The 23,026-nt window shown below is 40.2% G+C and overlaps 2 protein-coding genes across 3 annotated transcripts in view; one reads left to right on the forward strand and one right to left on the reverse strand.

Moving 5' to 3' along the window:
- The window catches only part of LOC135279943 (uncharacterized), a 218,512-nt gene that overhangs the window by 87,877 nt on the left and 107,609 nt on the right, over window positions 1-23,026 (forward strand). The gene's annotated exons all lie outside the window — the stretch shown is intronic.
- Window positions 3,637-23,026, reverse strand: part of LOC135279923 (cytochrome P450 7B1) — a 124,337-nt gene continuing 104,947 nt past the window's right edge. For both annotated transcript variants that reach the window (XM_064387507.1, XM_064387513.1), the window contains exons 3-6: window positions 18,713-19,309; window positions 18,063-18,269; window positions 11,862-12,040; window positions 3,637-7,843 (exon numbers count right to left, since the gene is read on the reverse strand). In XM_064387507.1, the coding sequence (XP_064243577.1) occupies window positions 7,547-7,843; window positions 11,862-12,040; window positions 18,063-18,269; window positions 18,713-19,309 (1,280 nt within the window). In that variant the 3' untranslated portion in view covers window positions 3,637-7,546. The remainder of the gene's footprint in view (window positions 7,844-11,861; window positions 12,041-18,062; window positions 18,270-18,712; window positions 19,310-23,026) is intronic.

Consider the following 23,026-nt stretch of genomic DNA (forward strand, 5'->3'; position numbering starts at 1 on the left):
ACATCCCTGCTAGCAGCAGTTGCAGCGGATCTGCTGGAATGAGTAAGTGAATAAATGAATGGGTAAGTGAACTTGTGTGCATGGAGGGGACTAGATAATGAATAGTGGTCAAGTGAGTTTTCTTATTAAAACCTTTAATGAAAATGTGATTTAGGGTGGAAGGGGGAAAAAAGTGCGACGCTGCCTCTAAACGTAATTAAATCGCGTAATATAAACATCAGAAACATAAATAAGTTTGCTTTTAATTAAAACTCAGCAGTCAAAGTAAATTATCCACGTGCTCGGAAACTTTACAGCAATTAACACTTTTTTTTTTTTTTTTTTTTTTTGGTGGTGGTGGTGGTGGGAGGATGTTGGGGGGTAAAACAAACGAGCCGGGACTCCGCGACTCTCTCCAGGATCATTTGTAACTCTGATCGCACCGCTGCTGCGCACAGGCCGGACTGATCCTGAGGCTCTAAGCAAACAGCGGGAGAGCTCCTTGTCGGAGCGGGACAAAACTTTGGGGAAGTCGCTCTGGGCCCCGCTCCGCGGGGTCGCTGCCGCCCGCCGGGGAAAGCTGCGGCTCTAGCGGAGCCCAAGGAGGGCGCAGGGCAGGCTCTCCCCGCAGCCTTGCGCACGGCTTAGGCAGGCGCCGCAGGGGTTAAGCCGATCGTGCCCGCTCCTGCGCTGCCATCCCGCCGGAGCAGGGGCAAAGGAGCCGGGAGCGGGAGGCGGCACGGCTGCCCCGGCCCCCAGCCCCACCCGGGGGCTCCTAGCAGCCCTCCACGTCGCGGAGAGGACATCTGCTAAACGAGCACAGAGCTGCAGCCAGCCCCATTTACCCCTGGTCACTCATCAGCTCGGTGTCACCCAGCCCGCCCACACCCGCCCCCGAAGCGCTCCGGAGGGGAATTTGGTCAGGTTCGGCTCGTTCTCCAGCCTCGGGAAGGGTTAAATCCTTCCCCAAGCCCCTAGTTGCCCTTGTCCTCTCAACCTGATTCAGAGACGTGTAATAAAATAGGAAGCAAATTTATGGTCTGTTTCAAGCACTTTACTGCTGTATTTTTAAATTCATATATGCACATATAAGAACTATGATCTGTGAATAATTTGAAATGCTATAGGAAAATGATGTATTTTAGATCAAACATAACCGTTTTCTTACGTAATTGTCTCGGATTAAAATAAAAAAATAAAGATACATTTCGAAGAGAGACAAAGCTGAAAATCTAATGACAGCCATAAACTGCTAGACAGCCATAAATTAACGTCTTCATCAAACACTGAAGGGATCAGTGCTTATCTAAATCAACAATTATTTCTTCCGAGAAGTTGCAGAACAGATTGCCCCTTTAATACTATTTTTAAATCTTCATAATTGAGGATTAGGGAAAAACAATCGCCTTTCCAGAGTAAACCTCCTCTCCACCAGCCGAAGCCATCCAAACTCACCGAACACCCAGACCGCTTCCCTGGGAACCTCCTCGGGAGTCCCGTCCCCTTATCCCACTGCAGCATCCCTGGAAGCTCGTGATGCTTTTAGGAAGGGGCATGAGGAGTCTTTCCTCACCCCCCTCTCCCCTGATTTCTGTCGCGGGCCGGGGGAGGTGGGAGCTCAGGGAGCACAAGCCGGCGGCGGGAGCCCGGCGGGCAGCGGACGGGGATGCGGGGATGCGGGCGGGCGAGGGTGCGGGTCCCCGCCGCCGCCGCGGGCCAGGGGCATCCCGGAGCAGCAGCATCCCCCCGTGCTTCCACCAGCAGCTCAACTAATGCCCATCCGCTTTTCAGGTTCAAAGCTTTAGCGAGGCGGCACTTCTCCCAGCTGCAGCCACCTGCGAAGCCGGTTTTGCGAGAGGCTGCTGTAAAGAATTCATTTTTTAAAGGCAACTGAAAGATATGTTGTGAAGAGAGGCGATTCACTGGCTCGCAAGATGGAAATTAGACAGGGAAACACTTGCTGCCTGTAGGAGATTAGCGAGAGACTAAACTGTTTGGAAGAAAGAGGTAGTTGGAAAGATGAGCTGATGGGGAAGAAGTCGCTGTCAAAAGTCATCACAGGGTGTTTGCTTACTGACTTTTACTCTCCCTGTAGCCAGAACTTAGACTTTTATTCAACTTTTCTGTACTCATAGCTGCTGGTTTTGGGGAAAAGAAAAATAAACCGACACTTTAGTGTCAAAATGGGTTTAACAAATCTTTGAAGATAGAAAGAATCCTGCAAGGGTTCTAGGAAAAACAGCTGAAGCTTAGGCTACTTTTGATTATTTATTTTGGTGTGAAAACTTTGAAGATGAGCATATTTCTGCTGTTATGAATGAGGTACTCATACAAACTCAGTACATGAGATCCCAGGAAAGCCTGATGCATAGAATAAATGCAGAACTGGTTTATATGAGGATCAACATCCCACCACAGCTTCCTTGCTTTCACTTTAAAATGGGACATTGTCTACCTTTTTTATATTATTTTATATATTTATTCATATTTATTACTAATTAGAAACATAGACAATAACTTAAGGAACACAATACTTTCATAAATATACCTTTGAGTGTTGTTTTTGTAATGAGATAATTTTTCTATTATGTAGTAGGTATGGCGATATGACTAGCCAGGGTACACAGGCTGGTAGGACAGGAAAATATTTCACTCTCTATGGTCTGGCAGTTAGAATGGCTTAATTCATATGAGTTAAGCATAAGCATAATTTGATACCTTGAACAGTTTTAAAATACAGTGCTATACAAGTAACATCAAGACAGTATCTAGTATCAAATCAAATACTAGATAAAATTCAGTGTTACAGGGTCTCACTAACTCCTTTCTTTCAAGCTATCTTTTGGACCGTTATGGAAAGCTCACTCAGAAATGTGCCCTTCAAGAAATCTCAAACAATGCCACTTTTTAATTTATAAATTTCAATAACTTCTAATGTAGCCTGGAGTTAGAACAATTGCACAGCTACACACACATTTACCAAACCCAGAAAATGTTGCAGGTCTGTCTTCTCTAGGAAGCATGTTCAATATCCCTCGCAGACATACCTGGCAAGCATTTCTGCATGAAGGAATGGAGAAACACCGATGTCTTTAGGGTACAACCTTCCTATTAAATACCTGTAGAACTCAGCAGCTACAGTGATACCTGCAAAAGCCAAGTTGTGCTTTGCTGGTGCAGCGCTGTGCATCGTAACCATTTCATTCATATCCCCTTTTAAAATGAATGATCTGTGAAGACAGAATATTTTACTTTAGGTAGTACATCTTGTACTACGTGGAGGTTTGCATAAGTAAAAGCCTAGGAGTTGTACTTAGGGATCACTAGTGGACTGCAGATCTCTATATTAATTTTGAAAAATGTCCTAAGAATGTCAGAAGTATCACTTTTTTTACCTCACCTGATGAGAATTGGCTTATGTTTCCTGGCGGGGGGTGTGATAAAAAAGACATGATACTTTCCAGTATTCAAAGGAGTTTCTGTATTTCACTGCTGAACTAAAGGCTTTTTTTTTCCTTTTCATTACAGAAATATCTGTCAAGATCAAATAACAGAAAAATGTAGTATGTTGAAATAATAATTAAAAAATTAAAGCAATAGTTGTGAATCTGTGAGAAAAGTACAAACATAAGCTGGAAAAAATACCACAGACAATCATTCAATATTAAAATAGATATATTCCTTTTTATTGTGCCCTTGAAATACAAAATTCCTTTAAGATGTTAGATTACTAAAATAATGAAATTTCTATTTTCTTGCTCAGAAGTACCTTAGTTGATCTAGGAGCTTGAACAATGGATATTAACTGTTAAAGTAGAACCTAGCTATTACTTATCTATATACAAATTGTGAGTTTGCAAAATTAAGAGCACTTCACAATCCCTTGAATGACCGTTCAATAATGACAAAATAAAAGATCATGTAAAATTCTACAAGAAAAATTCACAGACCAGTAATTATTCATAAAAACAGCAATGCCAAAAACAGTGACATGCAGCTGGCTTAAAAGCATAAAGAACAACTCTTACATGGTTTTATATTATTACATTAGGACATACCAACAGATATTAAAATCTAATTTGCAAACAGGTACACATATACTAGATGGTTGCCTAAATAATGGAACATTTAAAAAAGTTTACAATAGCATCTAGCAGTACTAAGTGCCAACATGAAAATGGAGAACATTCAATCTGTAAATTAAAATAAGAATAATTAAAAAACTGTGTTTTAGCATTCACATTAGTTCATGATAAATTAACTTTCTTCTTGGGTACTATAAATGGCCAGACTGACTTAAACCTATTTTTTTTAATGAGAAAAAAAGGTGCTTATATTTTTTAATAGAAGAAGATACTATTGATACAGCCACAGACATCAACAACTTACAGTCAGGGGCTGGTAGTGACCAGCCGAGTCACATCTCAAACTGATGGGTGCGTGCACCAATCCATCAAGGAACAGCAGAGGAATTCAGGGGGTACCCACGTGCTCCTCCTGCCTGATCCTGCACCTGCCAGGTCTGTGGATGCCCCCAGAAGGAACTGCTGGGCTGGCAGGGCAGACCCCTCTGCTGAAGTGGAGGGATGGGAGAGGGAAGCCCAGGTCTGCCTCCTCCCACCCTGTCCTGCAGCCAGCACCTGAATTCTGGCAAAGAGCACTGTTCTTTCTGCTTAGATGATTTTGCCTCTTCGTGCTCCAGTGACAGACTCCCAGAGCTGCACAATCCTGGCTCTTTGAGCAGAGGAGGTCATCAAAAAGGGTGTCGTGCCCTGTGCTATGAAACATGCTCTTCCGGACACCCTGCAGCTAGCTTGGCTCCAGCTGGGACTTCTGGAGATGCTACACCCTGTTGTGCTGTCTCAGCTTATTGACCAGGAATACCAACACCACGGGCCTTTCAGTCCTGCTCCATGGAGGCTGAGTCGCTCCTGGTCAGACCAGCCAATATGTCCCTCATAGCTGCTGAACACATGGACCAGAAGGGCTTAACCTCCTGTCCAACTCCAGCTCTCATGGCTTTACATGGGGGTGTGGTTTACTTCCTCAGCAGCTGACGTGTGCCAAGGTAGTGATGCAGTTCCTACCAGCCAAACTAATCTACCAGGAGCCTGGGTTACCAGGGACAGCATTCCAGGCCAGGCTGAGCAGACCCTGCTTTGCATTTCATTATTTTGGTTCTTGAGCAAAATGAGCAAGCAACTTTTATCTCATCAGAATGCTGGCCTCTTGCATGGTGCTGTCTAACTCTGATGCAAGGTCTCCAAGCAGCTTCATAGAGGTTTCATCCAACTCCTGGGAAAGATTCTGACCCTTTTCTCTCTTTTTTTTTTTTTTTAATGGAGCATACGATACAGATTTAATTTGCTACTTTGGAAACAATCTAGTTTTTTTTAATTTCAGAATAGATACTATACAAATTGATCAGCAATTAATCTGAAACTACTAATGATTTGCATGTACTTTTGGCACAGTCCTATTATGCCCTATCAAATTACGCAGCAGCCAGTGATACTCTAATTCAAAATCCTAAAAATAGAATACAATTATAAAAAAGAGGCTTCTGTTTAAAACAAATACCCACTGTTTTTTTCGCAGTTGCTTCAGGTTTGTTTTAAAGTTGGATGCCAAAGAAGGAATCATCATAATTGTAGCATGAGACATTTTACAGCTTACATATAAGCAATAATGGAATACAGTCAACAGTGTAATGATATCAACATTCCCTCTCTCAATAAACCAGGCTCTAATGTCTAAACTGGATTGTGAGCTGCAGCTGAGTACAGAATAGCTTCTACAGAGTAACCACAGGAGTAAGTAACCTGAGTACAAGAATGTCTCCATAAAAACCAATTTTACTCTGTGGCACAAAGCAATAATCAGCTTTTGCTGTTGATTAAATGTTGAAGTAAAGTTAAAGCATTTAATCAACTATAAAGTCCATTTAATGTAAGTGCACTCCAAATCTGTAGACATTATTGATACTATATATGAAGAGAAAATGTTTATCCGATATATCTCACAAAACCATAATTTCCTTCTTGGAGGATCTGGATGTGGCTGTACCAATCTCTCAAAGTCTTCCTACTGATGCTGAGGCTTATTTAGAGTATGTGCTTTACACAAATAACTGAACGGGCTTCTACAAAAATAGCAATAAATAATTATTAGTATTTAGGTAGTAGTTTTCATCCATAGTCCATCAAGTGCCATATAGATTAGTAGAACTTCTGATTTCGAAAGACTTTCTGGCACATCCCAAAGAGAGATGTTTTTTTAGGAACACAAGGCAAGGCCCACAGATGTGGCTATTCTGCCATTACAATTATCATCTTGGCAAATTGAGACTGGACAGCCACGGGAATCCTCATCAATCTCTGAAGTGATGGCTGGGAAGAGAGACAGGGTCTAAAATCTCAGATTTTGTGCACTAGGAAATTAATTTTCCAAACAAGAGCTGGGCACCCAGTGAGCAGGTTGGGCAGCCAGTATAAACTTCTGTGGCTGCCCAGGGTTTTCACTTGCTCAAATTTTGGCCCCAGGGAAGAGCCTATTTTCCAATTTGCAGATGGACAAGTCTGTTTCCAAACACAGGTCACACTACTCTGTCTATGCACAACTTAGGCAAGGTAAAACAATGTTAAAAAGCATTTTTAGATACCACACTTGCCCTTGAAACCTTCTTCCTCTTTTGCCTTTTTGGAGAAATGAACAAACATAAGAAACAGTCAAAATAAATGCACAAACATGTTACTAAGAAACAGTGAGAGAAAGAGAAGCTAATTTTTGAGGTGAGAGAATAATTTAAAATGGGCATATATTTTCTCCCTGAACAATATGCTTTTTGGGGGGGCTCAAAAGCCAAAACAGATAATTTAGGCTTGGTCAAGAACCTATTAAAACTACTCAACAGAACTTCTCTTCTGACTTTAAATGATTGCAGGAAAGAAATCACATATTTTAAATTTTTGCACTCACTGCACCAAAAAGAAAAAAAAAGGAAAAAAGAAAGCAAAGCATTCACCCTCAGTACACAAACCTGAAGTTAGCAATGTGTCGTCAGTAAGACGTTCTTGCAAATCATCCTCCACCACCCCACACAACTTCCATCACACCTCCCAAATAAAGGGCTAAGACTCTCAAGACCATGAAAGAAATAAAGTAAATATAAAGTTAGGATAATAATCACAAGAAGCTCCCCCTTTCTTGTTATTATGCTTCTATGAGCAGATGCTGATATTCATGTAAGTGGCCTGGATTCATCTTCCCTGTAAATCCTGCTCATCTCACAGCCAAGAGTATGGGGATGCACCTTGTAGAGATGCTGGGCTATTTACTTGGCCAGGCTCTTGTCACGTCACCTCACTTCTCACAATGCAAGCAGGACAAATTGAGGTTGGACATCCCTGCATCTGGTCTCTACCTCCAGCCCAACAGCTTTTCTCCTTAGAAACAAAGAGGAAGGAGGTAAAAGCAGAGAGGGAAAAGCAAATGTTTCCAAAAATATAAGGCTGAGTGATGAAACAGAGCAAACATGGAGATTAGTGAAAGGCATATAGGCAGCTGCTCAATTTCTTAAGGACCTTAGCTTGTAACGAAAGGCAATATCAACGTCTGGCAGGAGGATACCAAGGCCCATGCGACTGTTATCAAGTCTGACAGCTTTGTTTTCTGCTAGTTCTACATCAAAATGAGACAATAGTATGAAAAGAAACATCTTCATCTCATTCATTGCAAAGAACCTCCCTGGACACATGCTGATCCCAGAGCCAAAGGGCATTAGGAAATACTTCAGTTTTCTTCCTGCCTTGAAGAATGTGGTTTTCTTCTTGCCATTCTCTATGTATCGATCGAACTTATACTCCTGAAAATGAAAGAGAAAGAGAGAGACAGCATGATATCTAACAAGGCAGTTACATGAGCTGCTTTCTTTGCACAATGGTAACGCGTCTGAAACCCAGAAAATAAGATAAAAAGGAAGACAAGGAGCTGACAGCTTCTTCCTTTTAGTTGGCTCCCTCAAGTTTCATTAACTCACATTATCTTCCCTGCAAAGAACACTCTTTAAATCCACTTATTTAGCTTAGTCCTTTTACATCAAGCTCCTTCAACTTCCTCATCTCATCCACTGAGTGTCTGGCCTATATTGATTGTAATTAGATTTTGACCGCTTTGTAGCAGGGACAATGAACCTTAGTGGAAGGACAATTTTCTTGTAAAGCATCATACACACTCAGTGTGGTACATACATCATGAATAAGGATAATCTGCCAAATTCTGCAAATGCCTATGAATAAATTAATGCATTGCACCGATTTTGCTCTTGCGAGCCAGAGCAAAATCCATCCTTCTTTTGCACTGAATGGTGCAGATTATTCGAAAACTCCAGTGCTTTGCAGTCAGTTTTCCTTTCAGTTGGAGATGGTTACTGCTTAATTTGCTACATCTTACCTTCAAATATTTTGCTGCAGAAGCTGTGAGCAAAGGAGGACAATGCCAGTGACTGACCATTACATTACAAAGAGGGTGTTTTCAAGTAAGGCTTGAGGTCACACTTGTAACCTAAATTCCATAAATTGAACATATTTCTGACTATTTTTGAGTAGCAGGATCCCTGTCTAGAAATAATTTGTGTTTTTGAATGAAGGAGATCTGGCATCCTCACTCAGTCAATGGCAAATTAACCACTTACAAAACCCTCCTGCATGCTTTGAATAAAAATGACAGGCACTTCTTGCTTATGGTCACTCATTAGCATTTGTCCTGCTTTGCATACATCTGCTATAGCAGCAGCCATTTGGAGCTGGCTGGGAACAAGTCAGTCAGACAGAAACCGACCTCAACTGATTAAAAAACCCCACACCACCATTAAAAATACACTGATACTGATCTACCCATTAGATTAAAGGCTCTGAAAATCATGCACTCCAGGTCTTGCTGTTGAGAAACAAATGCCAGGGGAGGTGGTCAGTGAGAAAGGGAACAAATACTAGGTGCACCGGAGGGGATGTAACTTTGAGTGCTGAAGAGCAAGAGCTTATTTCACTAAATGGCAGAGGCCTGGATTTTCCACAAATATAAAGGTGATTACCTGCTTCCACTGACAGGTAATTCTTTTCAGTCTCTTCATACATCCCAGCCAAAAGGAAGCATGCCTTTATTTTTTTCTGCCAGGAAGTTATTGCGTCATTTGGAGCAGCACAGTAACAAATGAAAGCCCAGAATACCATAAGATTTACTTCCTGAATTCTAAATCCTACTGGTTTAAAAAAACACTGCTAAATATGAACTGCAATAGCTTAAAAACCCAACCCAGAGCTCTTCACTTCGCTCAAACATTTTCACAAGGTGCACTTCTGGTGTCCGGAGGAATTAAGAACTGTGTTATTAAACACACAGACACACTGGATCAAACCTTATGCTTTCTTTGTCATATTAAGAGCTTTCTGAGACTTGCAATTGCTTTTAACAAAAAATAAATTGCTGTCTAAGGAACAGGGAAAAGAGAAAACAATTGAGAGACAGGAATGCAGCCAATGACAGTGACATCAAACTTAGGGCTGCTGAAGCCCCTTGGGTTGAGTAGTGTTTCCTTAAAAGCTAGTTCACTGACTAAATAAAGACTAATTTTTAGAAATGAAGGAGTTTTCAGCCTTGCACAAGGTCTCCTGAAAGAGACATGGTGGCTGACAGCTAGGAAAAGGTCAGGATGCTGAGCGAAAGCAGGCAATGAAGTTCTGTGTGGATGAGCTGCTCCAAGTATTATGAAAACTGAGCAATCTCCTGTGATTGATCTAAGTCTCCTTCTGTCACATACTGTATTTAGCTTTGTTTGGGAAGTCACCATAGAGGGTTTCCTGCAGGGTTTCCTGGTACTTACTCTATGGGTTTTGCAGAGTTCATTTACTGAGCTCTATAACTAGCTGAGTTAGAATTTAGGGTTTCACTTATACACTTTATAGAAAACTGACTAATTTATTTAGGCCTTAATGGGTGGAAAAAGAGGTCAGAAATATATGCTTACACTTACACAATATGGTGCCAAAGCACAAGATAGCTTGAACTTAAATTTATGTATCCAGGAGAAAAAGCATTGCTACAAAATTATCTCATCAAGCTGCCTGTTTTCCCAGGAAAAGTTTTCCCTAAATACATGACAAGCTCAAGACTGCACCTTTCAAAAAATTCATTCTCCATCTCTATCTGATCCTCAGTAGTTATTGTTGAAAGCACACTGCATATTTTAAGAACCAAACAGAACAGTGATTTCCCCACTTTTCGAGAGGGGCCCATGTGCTGAAATCAATGTACTGCAATGTGTGGATTGCTCATTCACTATCAAAAAGATAAAATATATGAACTAAAGCTGTACTGTGAAAGCTGAGCAGAGCTGATACTAAGCAGATATATTCAAGCAATGGAAATATGGTAATATATTCCACAATTATTGGATAAGGGAGGAGATCAGTTTCCACACTGATGCTTTTGGTCTAGGACCTAAACAAACAGATGGACTTTTGACAAATCAATAACGTTCTCCAAAATAAAGTGTTAAGGATAAAATAAAAAAAAAAGAAGCTTATTTGTTAGCTGTTATCTATCCTTTTTAAGGATAAAAATATTAATCAACTATTTGCCAATAGATGAATTATTTTTAAAATCCTGATTTTCTCTGCAGGCTTTATCTTCCTTTTTGGGTGGGGACAGCCAGCAGAGCTCCCCTGAATGTAATTTTCATTCTCATGGCTCCAGTGTTCATCCCAGTGACTATACCTTACTCCTGCTGACTCCAACATGCTCCACACCTCCTCTCACTGAGGCTGGCAGAGCTCCTACACAACGAAATGCTGTCCTGCACCAACGAGGCACTTGAATCTCATCTTTCCTTTGCAAGCTCTCATCTTTAAATTCCTGAAAGGGAGAGCTTCACGGAGCAACGTCTCTAACACGGGCTTTCTATAAACATGTAAAAAAATCCAGTTCCTTTCTTCTTTGGCTCAAATGCCAAGGATGGAAATCAGCATGGCTGGGAGACAGCCATTTGCTTAGGAAAATAGGGGTGAGGAATGGATGAGGTACAAGCTCTCGCCTCTCACGCAGACGAGCCATTTAACAGCCTCAGCGTGCACCCTTGCTCTTTCTTGCTCTTCCTCTGTGGCACCCTGGGCTGGGGACAGCAATCTGGGGAGCAACCTAGCCGAGAGGAGGACTATTCAATTTGCATGCAGGTGGTGAACTTCTGAAGCTGTATTACAGCTGAGGCAGGGTGGATTAATTTTGAGTCTTTGATATTCATTAACTTGAGCGTCAGAGAAAAATACAAGGAGATGACACAATTACCCTCCGAGCTTCGCTGCAGAGCAACAGCTTTACAGTCTCAAGTTCACAACACTCTAATTGATCAAGAAGGGGTGAATCCCTACGAAGGGAGGTGAAAAAGCATAAGGCTCAAGTAAGACACTGCTATTATAGGGCTTCAGAGAGTCAATGATGCTTTGCGGGCACTTAGCTAAATGGCCCACATTATTTGCTATTTAAACCACCTTCTATTATTCAGCCCTCCTTGGGTATCAAATGATCCACTGCCAAACAAAGCCCACATTTAGCCTAAAGTTTATGGTAGTCAATGTGCAATTGTCAATTCCTTTGAAAGCAGTCGCAGGCAGTCTCATCACCATATTTCTCTCTTCAGGCCATGAATCCTTTGACCTGCAGGGCCCTAGAAAATACATCTGAAACTAGGAAGATTTGTTCCACAAGAAGGAACAGCAGTAAAAAAAACCAAAAAACAAAAAACAAAACAAAACAACCCACAGATCACAAAAGGCTTGGCTGCTTCGATGTGCCTGGAGTAGGAAGAGTAGCACCAGCTGAATGTTTACCTTAGGATCTTCATAGACCTCAGGGTCCATGTGCAAAATCTGCGGGTAAAGGGCTATCCAGTCTCCTTTCCTCAAAACGACTTCTTGATTTCCTTCAAGCTTGAGAACAAAATCCTCTTGGCTGATGCGGATGTTCATGGAGGACGAGCACATTCTTAAACTCTCGTTTAAGGCACTCTCTGCGATTAAACAAAAGGGGGGAGGGGGGAAGCATCAGAAATATGGGAGATGACTGGAAGTTATACATGCCTACAGCTGCTGATTCCCCATGAGTTTAGTAGGGCAGGCTAAAGGAAAGAAAAAAAGGGAAAAAACCACACAAGCAAAACCAAACATAAAAAGCAGAGACCAGGAGGAGGCAATACACAACCCCGCAGTGTTGGGGTGGGGCAGTTCAGGCGTGCTGAACCTCCCGAAGTGATTCTCCCTGACGGTGATGAGAAATCCTGTCAGTTGTAAGCAGCACCAGGTTTTGGGTGGAAAGTCATTATTCAGGCATCGTGTTGAAAACAACGCAATCAAAAGACATGAACACTTTATGCATTTACATATATTTTGGCGGTTGCAAACAAGTACCAGTGAAAGCATCCATGGAGCTGTTTAGCTTGCCTTTTGAAAGATGTTGGATTTAACGGTAGGACTATACATTAGAAATCATTCTGCTTGTTAATTCTCTAGTCATTCTGAGAATTTTTAAATGCATTTTCTTTTCAAGGCACTATGCTGCCAAATTATAGTGTCTGTTGTGGTCAGAGTGAATGAAAGCAATTCATTATTTGCCTAGTAATTTTAAGAGAGAAAGACACTTCTAATTGGCCTAGAGGAAACAAAACATAGTCCTTTCAGGTTTGGGGAAAGCAAGATTTCTGTCTCCACCATCACATCCTGGAAGGCTCCAGAAGCTGAATGTCCTTGCTTTCCCAGTGGCCTTCACCTTTTGCTCCTAGCACGACAGATTTTATGGCTAATTTCCGGCAATTTATCCTGGCAGTTTGAGGAGGAATTCCTTTGGGAATAATATGCATAATTTGCATAAATCATTCTGATAGCATGTATATCAGCATGTAGCTCCTGTCTAGGGCTGCATCTCTCACTTTGTAATCAAAACTGACTATTTTTCCACCAGTGTGTATGGGCACTGTTATATGCGACTTGATTCCTTTTAATCATTAGTGTGAAAAATAGCCTAAAATAGGGTTTCATTTGCATGTAATAATCCATTTGTCTCTGCCTTTATGTTTTGTGATATCAAAGAAGCCTTCTCTAAGTGTTCACCAAGGCACTGCAATTGCTGCACCCAAAAGGTTAGTTTATTAGAGACAGTAGCTACCCAGTGTAGATGCCTCTGAAAAAAATAATAACAAACGTTCTTTCACTAAAAATTAAATCTGGTGCAGCATGCATAGCAAATAAAGTGGCCCTGGATGCTTTCTTGCAGGAGGTTTTTCCTTAAGCATGCATTTGTCTAAAGAAATGAGGCTGCGGTCAGCTTTGTGTGGCCAGTGCCGTGATTCAATGTGACGTACAGTGAGTCTGTGCATATTCTTTTGGACTGCCTTCGTTACTATAATCAGGCAGAGTCAAATCGGCTTGTTGGTGACGAAGCCAGAAAAGAACCCTGGTTCCAGAAGATGGCCTCTACTGCGGATAGCCACAAGGCACCTGACACGATAGATTTCAACTGGCAGCGCTCTGGCAACAAAACTTTACGCGGTACAAAGGAAGGGTCCAGCCTCGGCTCCAGACTGCCTTCAACCTGCAGAAAATGAAGCTGGTAGCTTTGTACCAGTCCACCATTTGGAAATGGTGGTGACATACGTAGAGACAGCAGAAGTCAAATGAGGAAGAGGGAAGGAGGAGGGGAAAAAAAAGAGAAATAATTATAAAGTGCCGCGGCAAAATAGCAGCACGTTTAACCACCCAAGCAATGCGGTCACATCCTATCGGCGGACATCCTCCCAGAAAGCGCGGCTGTCCCTGCCCGCTGCCGGATCTCAAATGACAATTGGGCAGCATATCTTATGCAGAAGTTAATCACAATAATGGAGCACAAAGTGTGGCTTAGCGGTCAGATCGTAAATGACAAATCTGTTTTACCTTCCAGTACCAGTTATGTGTGGAAGGCGAGCTTGGCTCTCGCTCTGAGCGATCATGCCGATAATCATTAGATGACAAAAGTAATGAGTCACATTATGATCAACAAAGGAGAATGGAGCTTATATGGCTTTGCAGGCTCACATTAAAAAAATAGACAGTCAGCTTTCCACAAATGCCAGAGCTATACATTGAGAGGAATGACAACTGCACAATAAAACTGCAGCCTTTACTTGCAGTTGTCATAGTTCAGCAGACACCAGCCATCGCTGCTGACAGACCAGCTGGGTAGCTTGGGAGGCCTTCCATTCTGCACCGTGAGGTACAGTAAATTATCCAGCACGGTAGAGCAACATCTGTTTCTGTGCTTGTGCCGAACAAACAAGGCAATTTAAAGCATACCAAGGGATAACCAAGCAGCAAATGAACATGACCCTCATTTTTTTCCCCCCTTCTTACACACATGAGATGCTAAACTTCACTGTGCAAGCGCTACATAAAGAAGCCAGGCTGTTGTTTGATAAGGTGTTGTCAGAGAGATTTTACATCTTTTCTAGAGAGAGAAGGAGGGGGGAAGACAGAGATATATCTCATAGTATTGTTATTCTTAGAATCCTCCCACTTCTCTCTTCATTTCTCTTATACTAAAGCTAGCACTCAGCTTCCAATTCATTCTAGACTTTTTTTTTTAAAAACTGTTTCAATATACTTATAAATATTCAGTCTTTAAACCCTAATTTGCTATACTTAGTTCACATGCCTTCAAGCATTTGTCTTCCAATTTCCACTGAATAAATGCGTACTAATGAGAAATAGAGCAAGCTGCTGAGGCAAAGCTGGGTGACTTGAGCCTGGCCTGCCACCAGCTTGTGATAGGCAGGCAAATTGAGTTAAAATGAAAAGTCTTGTCAGCTGAAATACAACATGGTAGCCAAACAGCAAGCTGTCAATCATCCAGCCAAAACAAGGGACTGCAGGTAATAAAAGGTCATTGCGAATCATAAGTGCATTTGGCTTTCGTAGGCAAGTTAATTTTAATTAAACATGATCTCTATCTGTAAATGTTTTATAAAACTTATTGTGCAGTAATGGATTGTTAATTTTACACTAGCACAGAGCAGGTAATAGGGTACAATAATTATTAGAGTGTATTGTAGGAAAATAGCTTTTGAGTATGCAAATATTTGGGGGGTCATGTACCCACGGGCATCACGGTGTGCCAACACAAATGATGATCTGAAACAAGTACATTTGCATCTTACTCAGAACTAAATGGTACTGCCCAGCCCATTCCAGAAAAATATATTTATTCCTTTCAATTCAACCACTGATTTTAATGCTTAGCATTTGTGTTACGACTACACACTCTGTATTAGCTCCTTTTGGGTCCCTACCCTTTCTTGTGTACAAAACAATTTTTCAAGCTGTGCTCTTTTTGCAGGAATATCTGGGATTCAGCAATGACCTGGGGCAAGAATACTTCACCATATAAATGAATGGACTAATATTAAATAAACGAACTGACTAAACATGCCTAGCATTAAAAATGCACTAAGTACATCTCTGCTTTACCCTTGGCATTTCCATTATAACCAGTTTAACTGACATACCATTTTCATGTGTCCTTTACCATATTAGAGCTCTGTTGTGAGCCATAATGTCTAATAATATATGTTACTCTGTGCACACAAATACACACATTTGGATTTTGGGATTGTATTGTGTTATGCAGACAATACAAAGGGTGCTGCCCCAGAAATGCCATCAGAAGAAGATAATCGGGGCCAAAATTTTCTAGTTTGATTTTGGGTTTAATGTGTTTTGCATTTTGGTTCAGTTGATTGGTTGTTGTTTTAAAAAATGAAATAATAATCTACCGGAGCTTAGAATGTAGTAGTAAATCAGGCCATATTGCTCCCTAGACCCAACAATCTGACCATAATAACAATGCTCTTCTGAAGAAAGACATTTAGCAATTTGTGCTTCCTCTCCATAGCATGAAGAATCAAAAAGACTCCTGCGATAGTAGGCCAAAAAGAGGACGGAGAATCAGAGCGCATAAAACAGGAGAATGAGATGACAAGGTGATGAACATGCAAGCATCCCACCTGGTCTGCCTCATTTGAGAGCAGGGACACAATCCCAGTTTCCTACGCTCTGGCTTGGCACAGAGGGAACAGAAAGAGGAAAAGCTCAGTCTTGGAGGTTTGGGGTCAGTGGCCTTCCTGCAAGAGGGGAGGTCTTGGTGTGCAAGCAGTGCAATTTGGGACCTTTGTCCCTCCTACACATTTATTAACAAAACATCCCTTTCCCCTTTCCACTGAAGCATGACTCTAATTCTCTTATGGTACAGATTTTTTTTCTATATTATTATTTTATGGGACAGTATCCAGCCCTTTATGACTTAAGTGCCAGAAAAATTGAAATCTAGCTTCTGTTCATATCACATTATGTTTAACATGATTATGAAATTTAACAAAAGTGTTACAAGAATACTACAAAGTAGGATGTGGCACTTCCCTCTCAACACATAAATCAAATGCTACCAAGGTACTTCAAGATTTCAAGAAGCAGAGGAATGACACAGTTAATGTTTTTTAAACTGTTCATACTGTTTTGCACCAGATGGTTTTAGTGAACTACATGGTTTTATTTTCCTTATTCCTACACTTTTGGGGAGCCTTTTTTTTCTCCCCTTTTTTTTAATTGGCTATTCCCATCTCAGTCTATAAATATAAACTAAGTTCTCTTTTGCTCTTCTTGGTGACTTATTTATTAATGTATGCTAGCTCTGATGTGAAGTAGTTTTACTTGTGCTCCTTAGAAATCCATTAAATGCTTAGAAAGTCATTACCAGAATTGTCATCTGATACTTGCTGTACTTCAAAAACATTCTCCATTGGTTAGAAATAAATCTGCATCAAAACAGCCATGGCTCTGGGTGTAACCAGCTTCATAGACTCACAGCATGTAAGATTAATATTAATGCTCTAACACAAAGGAAATGCATGGGACTCAATTTTATATTTATAATAATCAAATCAAGTTTGCACACAGATTCTTGAAATGTGCCACATTGGATGATCTTGGAGAGTGGCAGCTATTACAAGGATCCAAACCAGGCACAGAATGCGCTGCTCCACCATCATCCCTTGGCACAGCTTTGTTTAAGAGTAGAGCATCAGTTCAGGTCATGAGCTACCAAGACCTGTGGACATGAGCTTGTTTTGAACACGGGATTGGTTTTGATATTTAAAAACAGAGGATTATTGAAGCTTTAATCTTTTGTTCAGCTGTTGTCTGCTCTTGTAGCACTACTTGTGGAGACTCACAGATGATTAAAAGTTAGGTACCTACCTGCTACAAAATCTTTCACCCCTTGGGCTATTTTCACCATTTCTCTTGCCAGTGTCTATTCACTATCAAATTACGTGAAACCAAAAGCTGATGCTCTGAAGGCCTATACAGCTCCTGATTCAAACAAATTCCAATGACCACTGGCAAGGGTCTCCCTCTGAACCCTGGATCCAGAACTGGAAGATGTATAGCTCCCTTAAAACTCCCTCTTTTGAATAAAGTACTAAAATCACCATTTCTCCTCTGCAAATTTTTATCTTCTTGTATTTTATTTGGAGGCATTGCCCAACAGAAGCCTGTTTTAGAAGCCTTTTTTGTTTTGTTAAAGAGAGAAAGAAAGAAATTGCTTTCAGATAAAATACATTTGCAGTTTAAATATACAATCCCACTTTAATTTCAGAAAAGGGTCTTTCTTGGCAGTACCATACAGGAGTATTTGAAATGCATTAACACTTCGGCAGATGCTCAGAATCAAACAACTTAATAGGCATCAACTTTTTTTCAAATAATTGCAAAGCTTCGATTTAGCCTTTTGCATACCTTGCATAGTTAATTACCTAGGCTTTAATGTTTACATGCAATGAGAGTATCTACAGCTATAAACTACATAATTTATAATTGATGTAAATGGGTGTTATTATGTCAATTAGGCAGCTGTGTCCTCCACCTTCTCAGTAAACAGAAATGAGTGATAAACCGAGTTTGCCGGGAGAGCCCCTCTCCTCTTCCTAACAGATAAAAATAAATTACCTAGGTAGACCAGGTTGTCCAATTGTTCTCTGGTGAGGTGGATGTTATATGTGGGCCCTCTCTTTTGACCTGTTGACTGCAGCAAATGGTCAATCTCGTCACGCACCGCTGCAAGAGCTTCTGGGTGCCGCAGAAGATAATACATGGCCCAGAATGTAGCTGGAATCGTGTTTCCCACAGAGGCCCACAGGAAGGCAAAATGATGTGCTGGGAGAAAATAAGTGAAAAGGAAGATTAATAGCGTTTATTACACTGATTAGATTTGCAGTGTGCTAATTAAAAGATGTTAGGACACAGACCCAGCCAAGGATCAGTGAATGCTAATGAGGACCAATAGGCTTCTGAAGTCTAATTTTCTGCTTAATGAGAATAGTTTGAAATGTAATGTCGGGGGGGTGGGGGGAATAAGGGGAGGAAATGCAGCTCAGTTATAATCTTTCTCATTATCACCATTAAGTATCTTGTTTTACCACCTCAGCACAAAAAAAAAATCAATTATCATAGAGGGTTGTTTCAGAGTAAAACATTTTATCATTAGCCAATTAGAAAGAACATAAAAAAATTTCAAGGTCGCCATTTTGCCTTTTTATTTCAAAGGTCTATAGTAAATTATTTTATTTTAGACAAGCAATCATTCATAAGTTTCCTACCTGCTTTGTCATAATCTCCAAGCAGCTCATATTTCTCAAATATATCTTGTCTGGCTTGGACCACTTTTGACCCTCCCAGCCATTTTGTCATGTTCTGAAGTAAAAAATGATGTATAAGCTCCTTCCGAACCTTCTTGGTAGCTCCTAGCAACTCAATTGGTATGTTTGCAGCTAAATAGGGAAAGCTGGCATCGAACTTGATAAATTTGTCTCTGATTTCACTAATAACTTTGTGGCCATCTGCAGCAGGAACTCTTCCATATAGTGTTACAAAACTGGCTTCAAACATTACAGAGCAGCAGAATTTGTACATTTTTTCTGTTTCCCAATCTGTTGCTTGTGAGCATTTCCATTCAAATATATCCTGGAGATTTTTCATCATGTGGTCAGAAATGATATCCAAAGGCTTGCCTTGTAGATACTGGTAGATTCTGTGCAGGTTTTCCTTGAGTTCAGGGAATTTTCCTTTTGACAAGGCTGGGTAGTCAAAAGTTTTGGATGCCATTTTATTAGCAAATTCATGAAATTCAAGTTGCTTGCTATTTCGGATGACATACACGTATTGAAATGGGTCCATGATAAAGGTAATATATCTACCTGAATAGAAGAACAGAAAATAATTAGCGAAACGTGCACTTTTATAAACCTGGTGACACTTCCAGAAGCAATAACTGAAAATAAGCCAAAGGAAAAAAAAAACCAAAGAAAAGACATGTGACTAAATCTGCAAAGAAAAAGAAATGATGAAACAAATATTATTTAGATTTTCTTTGTCAGGATGCAGATTCCACCAGTGTACACTCTGCAGGCTCTTCTAAAATCCTTGTGAAGCCATTTCCATGTAGATGGATCTACTGCTTGTGCCAGCAGTTACTGTGTGTGATATCTTCAAATGTGGTGCTCTGAAATAAATAATTTTCTACTCAGGTCTAATTCATGAAAATACAGTGTGGAGTCATAGCAACATTTGGAAACTGTAGGTTTTCAGTAGTAGAAAGCAAGAAACACAAACATTTCACCTGTACAGAGGAAAGTGAATGACAGGGGCTGGAGTGGAAAACGTGCCACCTAGGCAGCTTTTTCCAAGCAGATGACACAGGACTCATAATCTATCAGTTCTAGCTTTAACTGCACGCTGCAAACCCCCAACATATAAAGCTTTTCTCACATCTGGCTCTTTTTCCCTGAAGCTTTGCTAACTCTTTGTTAAGAATTTGCTTAGTATCCATAACATGACTACCTTAGTTTATGAATGTGAAGTCACAGCCTGTGATGTAGCAGGCACCATTTTTAGCATGGGCTCCACTTTGGGATACACACTGTCCCAGTGCTAGGATCCATTGTGTCCGAGTGCACCACCAACCTCCTACCCTTCCCAGGCTCCTTAATGAGGTGACACAGTGGTACCTTCACCTCCTTTTACAGTGGGATGGGATGGCATCAAGTTAAATGCTTTTTCAAATTGCCCCTGCCAGAGAAGTACTGCAATTTCTCCCTAAACTTCAAGACAACTACTGAAAAAAAGCATTTGGAGGAACCACCATGAATCAAAATGCTAACACTCCCAAAGCTCAATTAAATCTCAGCTCTTTATAGATGGTTCTAAATTTAGAGTTCCTGATTCTTACCTTGAATGAAGAGGTGCATTAGGGAAAAAGGTACCTATTAAAATGTACACTTTCCCTCTGAAATATCCCAGTCACAAACTCAGGGAAAGAGCAAAGCTTCCAGCACTTACAGTCTAATTCTGTCTCACTAAAGGGACAAATCTCCTTTGATTTTAATGGGAACACTACATGCTTAACTGCGGACCAAATTTGGCTCCGTGACAGATGTCCAGAGATAAAGTAGTCACTACCACTAAAAATGTCAAGTATCCATGGTTACCATATAGTGATATCTGAATTATCATAGATATTTCATATTCTGATTTATATACACGCACAGTGCTCTCTGGTACCTGGGTACACTCTGGAGTTCCTCTACAATTACCAGCTGCCATAATTCCCCTCCCAATTACATCAGCTGCAATCCCAGTGAACTAGTAAGGAAATGTAAAGGATATATCAGGACAGAATTTAAACCCTTTTTCTTTTTTGTCAACGTTTATTTGAACATTTTTAAGATACACATGGATTTTGTTTTACTGTAACATAATAAGCCATAGCTGTAAATTTAATTTTTAAGAACAGGTGTATTGAAAAACTAGCATGAAAGAGAGATCCTGAATTCTCAGTCCCCTTTTTTGACCTCCTCTGACAACACAGGCTAACAGGAATTTTTAGTCTTGACTTCATTTTAGTCTTGCAGGATCTTTGTTAAAGAGTCCTAGAATCACCCTCTCTTTCCAGCTTTCACCTACTTTCATGCTCTTTATTGAGGCTACCATGTTTGCGATCAAAGCTCGGAAAGAATGTCCATTGGAGCAATTTTCAATAAATAGATTTGGAGTGTTATTAACCCTAAAGATGAAAGCTGGCTTCTTAACTTTGCATTTACAGGGTAAACAATTTAAGTTAAGATTTTTAATTAATATTAATTTAAACCATCTGTCCACCATCTGCTTATTTCTGATGCAAAATATGAGTTTCTTTGTGATCTTTAATCAGACACTTAGCAAACGCACATCAATTCTTATAATTTTTAAGTAAGAAAATGATTTTCAGCAAATGGGTTTTCAGACAAACAATTTTAGTAATAATTTTAAATAAAAACTCACTCACCACTAGCATAAAATTTGAAAAAAATCCCTGAGAAAAAGCATATTACAGATCCTGGTTTTATTATTCTCATCAGGTTCCTGGTAGCAAAAAGTAAGTATGTAACAAAATAGAATTCATTTTGTAGAATCAATTCAGGCTCCAGACCACATCACTGCAAGTCAACAACGTATATAAACACACAAACCAAAATATTTCTTGTTGCTACATTTAGTAAGGGTCTAGACAATCAGAAAAGTGGAACCCCCCTATAACAAAGGCAGCTTGTTTATGTATGCCATCGAGAATCTAATTTTAGATCTCTTAATTAGAAAAGTACTAAAACCTAGGGCTAATTAATGGCAGTTAGAAAGTTGTGAGAGTGGGTATGGGAGCCTTTAACAATTACAGTCATCCTTGCACACAGATGCACTACACGGCTATACTGCTTACCCCGGTCTCATCCATACAGGAACAGATTGCTAATTACAAAATCGTGCCCCAACACCTCCTCTACGCCCTGAACAGCAAACATCCGAAGTAGAACAAACTTTCTCACCTCAAGTTATGATTTTAAATTTTTAAAGTGCCAATATGGTCCTTAGTTTTGCTTTTAAAATCCCGTCCTTGTCCCCAGTGAGGTGTCTTCCCACTGATTGTCCCTGGTGGTGTCAGAGACCAATAAATTAACACCTTCCATAAAGTTTTCAATTATTATTTGGTATTTTAAAATGCAGTTTCCCTCTCTACTCCCATGTCTTTCCACTGCAGCTAATGCCAAGACAATCTTTGGAAAGTAACCTTTTCTGAAATCAATTCAAAATCTTGATACTTAAGAGTTTCCCTCAGAGTACTAAAAAACGTAATGCCAAATCAGCCAAAAATGAAGGCATACTACTGTCTCCACCAATCAAGTAGCCCTAAATATTAAAGGCATTCATATAGAAACCACTACAGACTAAGCCTTTCCCTGTTAGTTTGTAAAAAACCCCTTCAACACCAAAAACTAAGTAGACATGTACATATAGAAATGTCACACTCCAATTCACAATAGTTTAAGCCACTGGGTTATTTTATTTAATACAGCAAAAACAAGTCAAAACAAGAGATGTATCCTTGTTTCTGCAAAAAGCCCTCTGATTTTTTTTTAAATGGCTACAGAGAATTTATACTTCACTATCCAATTCTTCAGTCTGCATTGCACCCATGCTGCAAATAGCCTGGTTATCTCCATTTAGTTTCTACAATCTCCTAGAAATAGAAGATTGATGTGGAAAATATGAAAATTGTCAACTTCAGTAAATCTGAGCACAGAAGCCAGTATTTGTATGATAGTTAAGAAATTAGTCTAATAATGCATTCTGGACCTTTTTAATGCTAATGATGAAAGACAAGCATTTCAGATGGCATCTAATGATGGATGTTATTTCAGTAATGCTTGGAGCAGGCTTCAGCCTGGTAAGGAGTTAATGTAAATTACCTTTTGCCTGTGAGAGAAAAATGTGATATGCTACTGTAGGTGTATCATGCTTTAAAGAAAATAATGACTTAGGAGCAGTATTTGAAAAGGCAACTGTGCTTAGCGAAAACCAGGAAGATTATTTTATTAAAGGTG

Source organism: Passer domesticus, chromosome 1, assembly GCF_036417665.1.
Source record: "Passer domesticus isolate bPasDom1 chromosome 1, bPasDom1.hap1, whole genome shotgun sequence".
Classification (NCBI taxonomy): Eukaryota; Metazoa; Chordata; class Aves; order Passeriformes; family Passeridae; genus Passer; species Passer domesticus.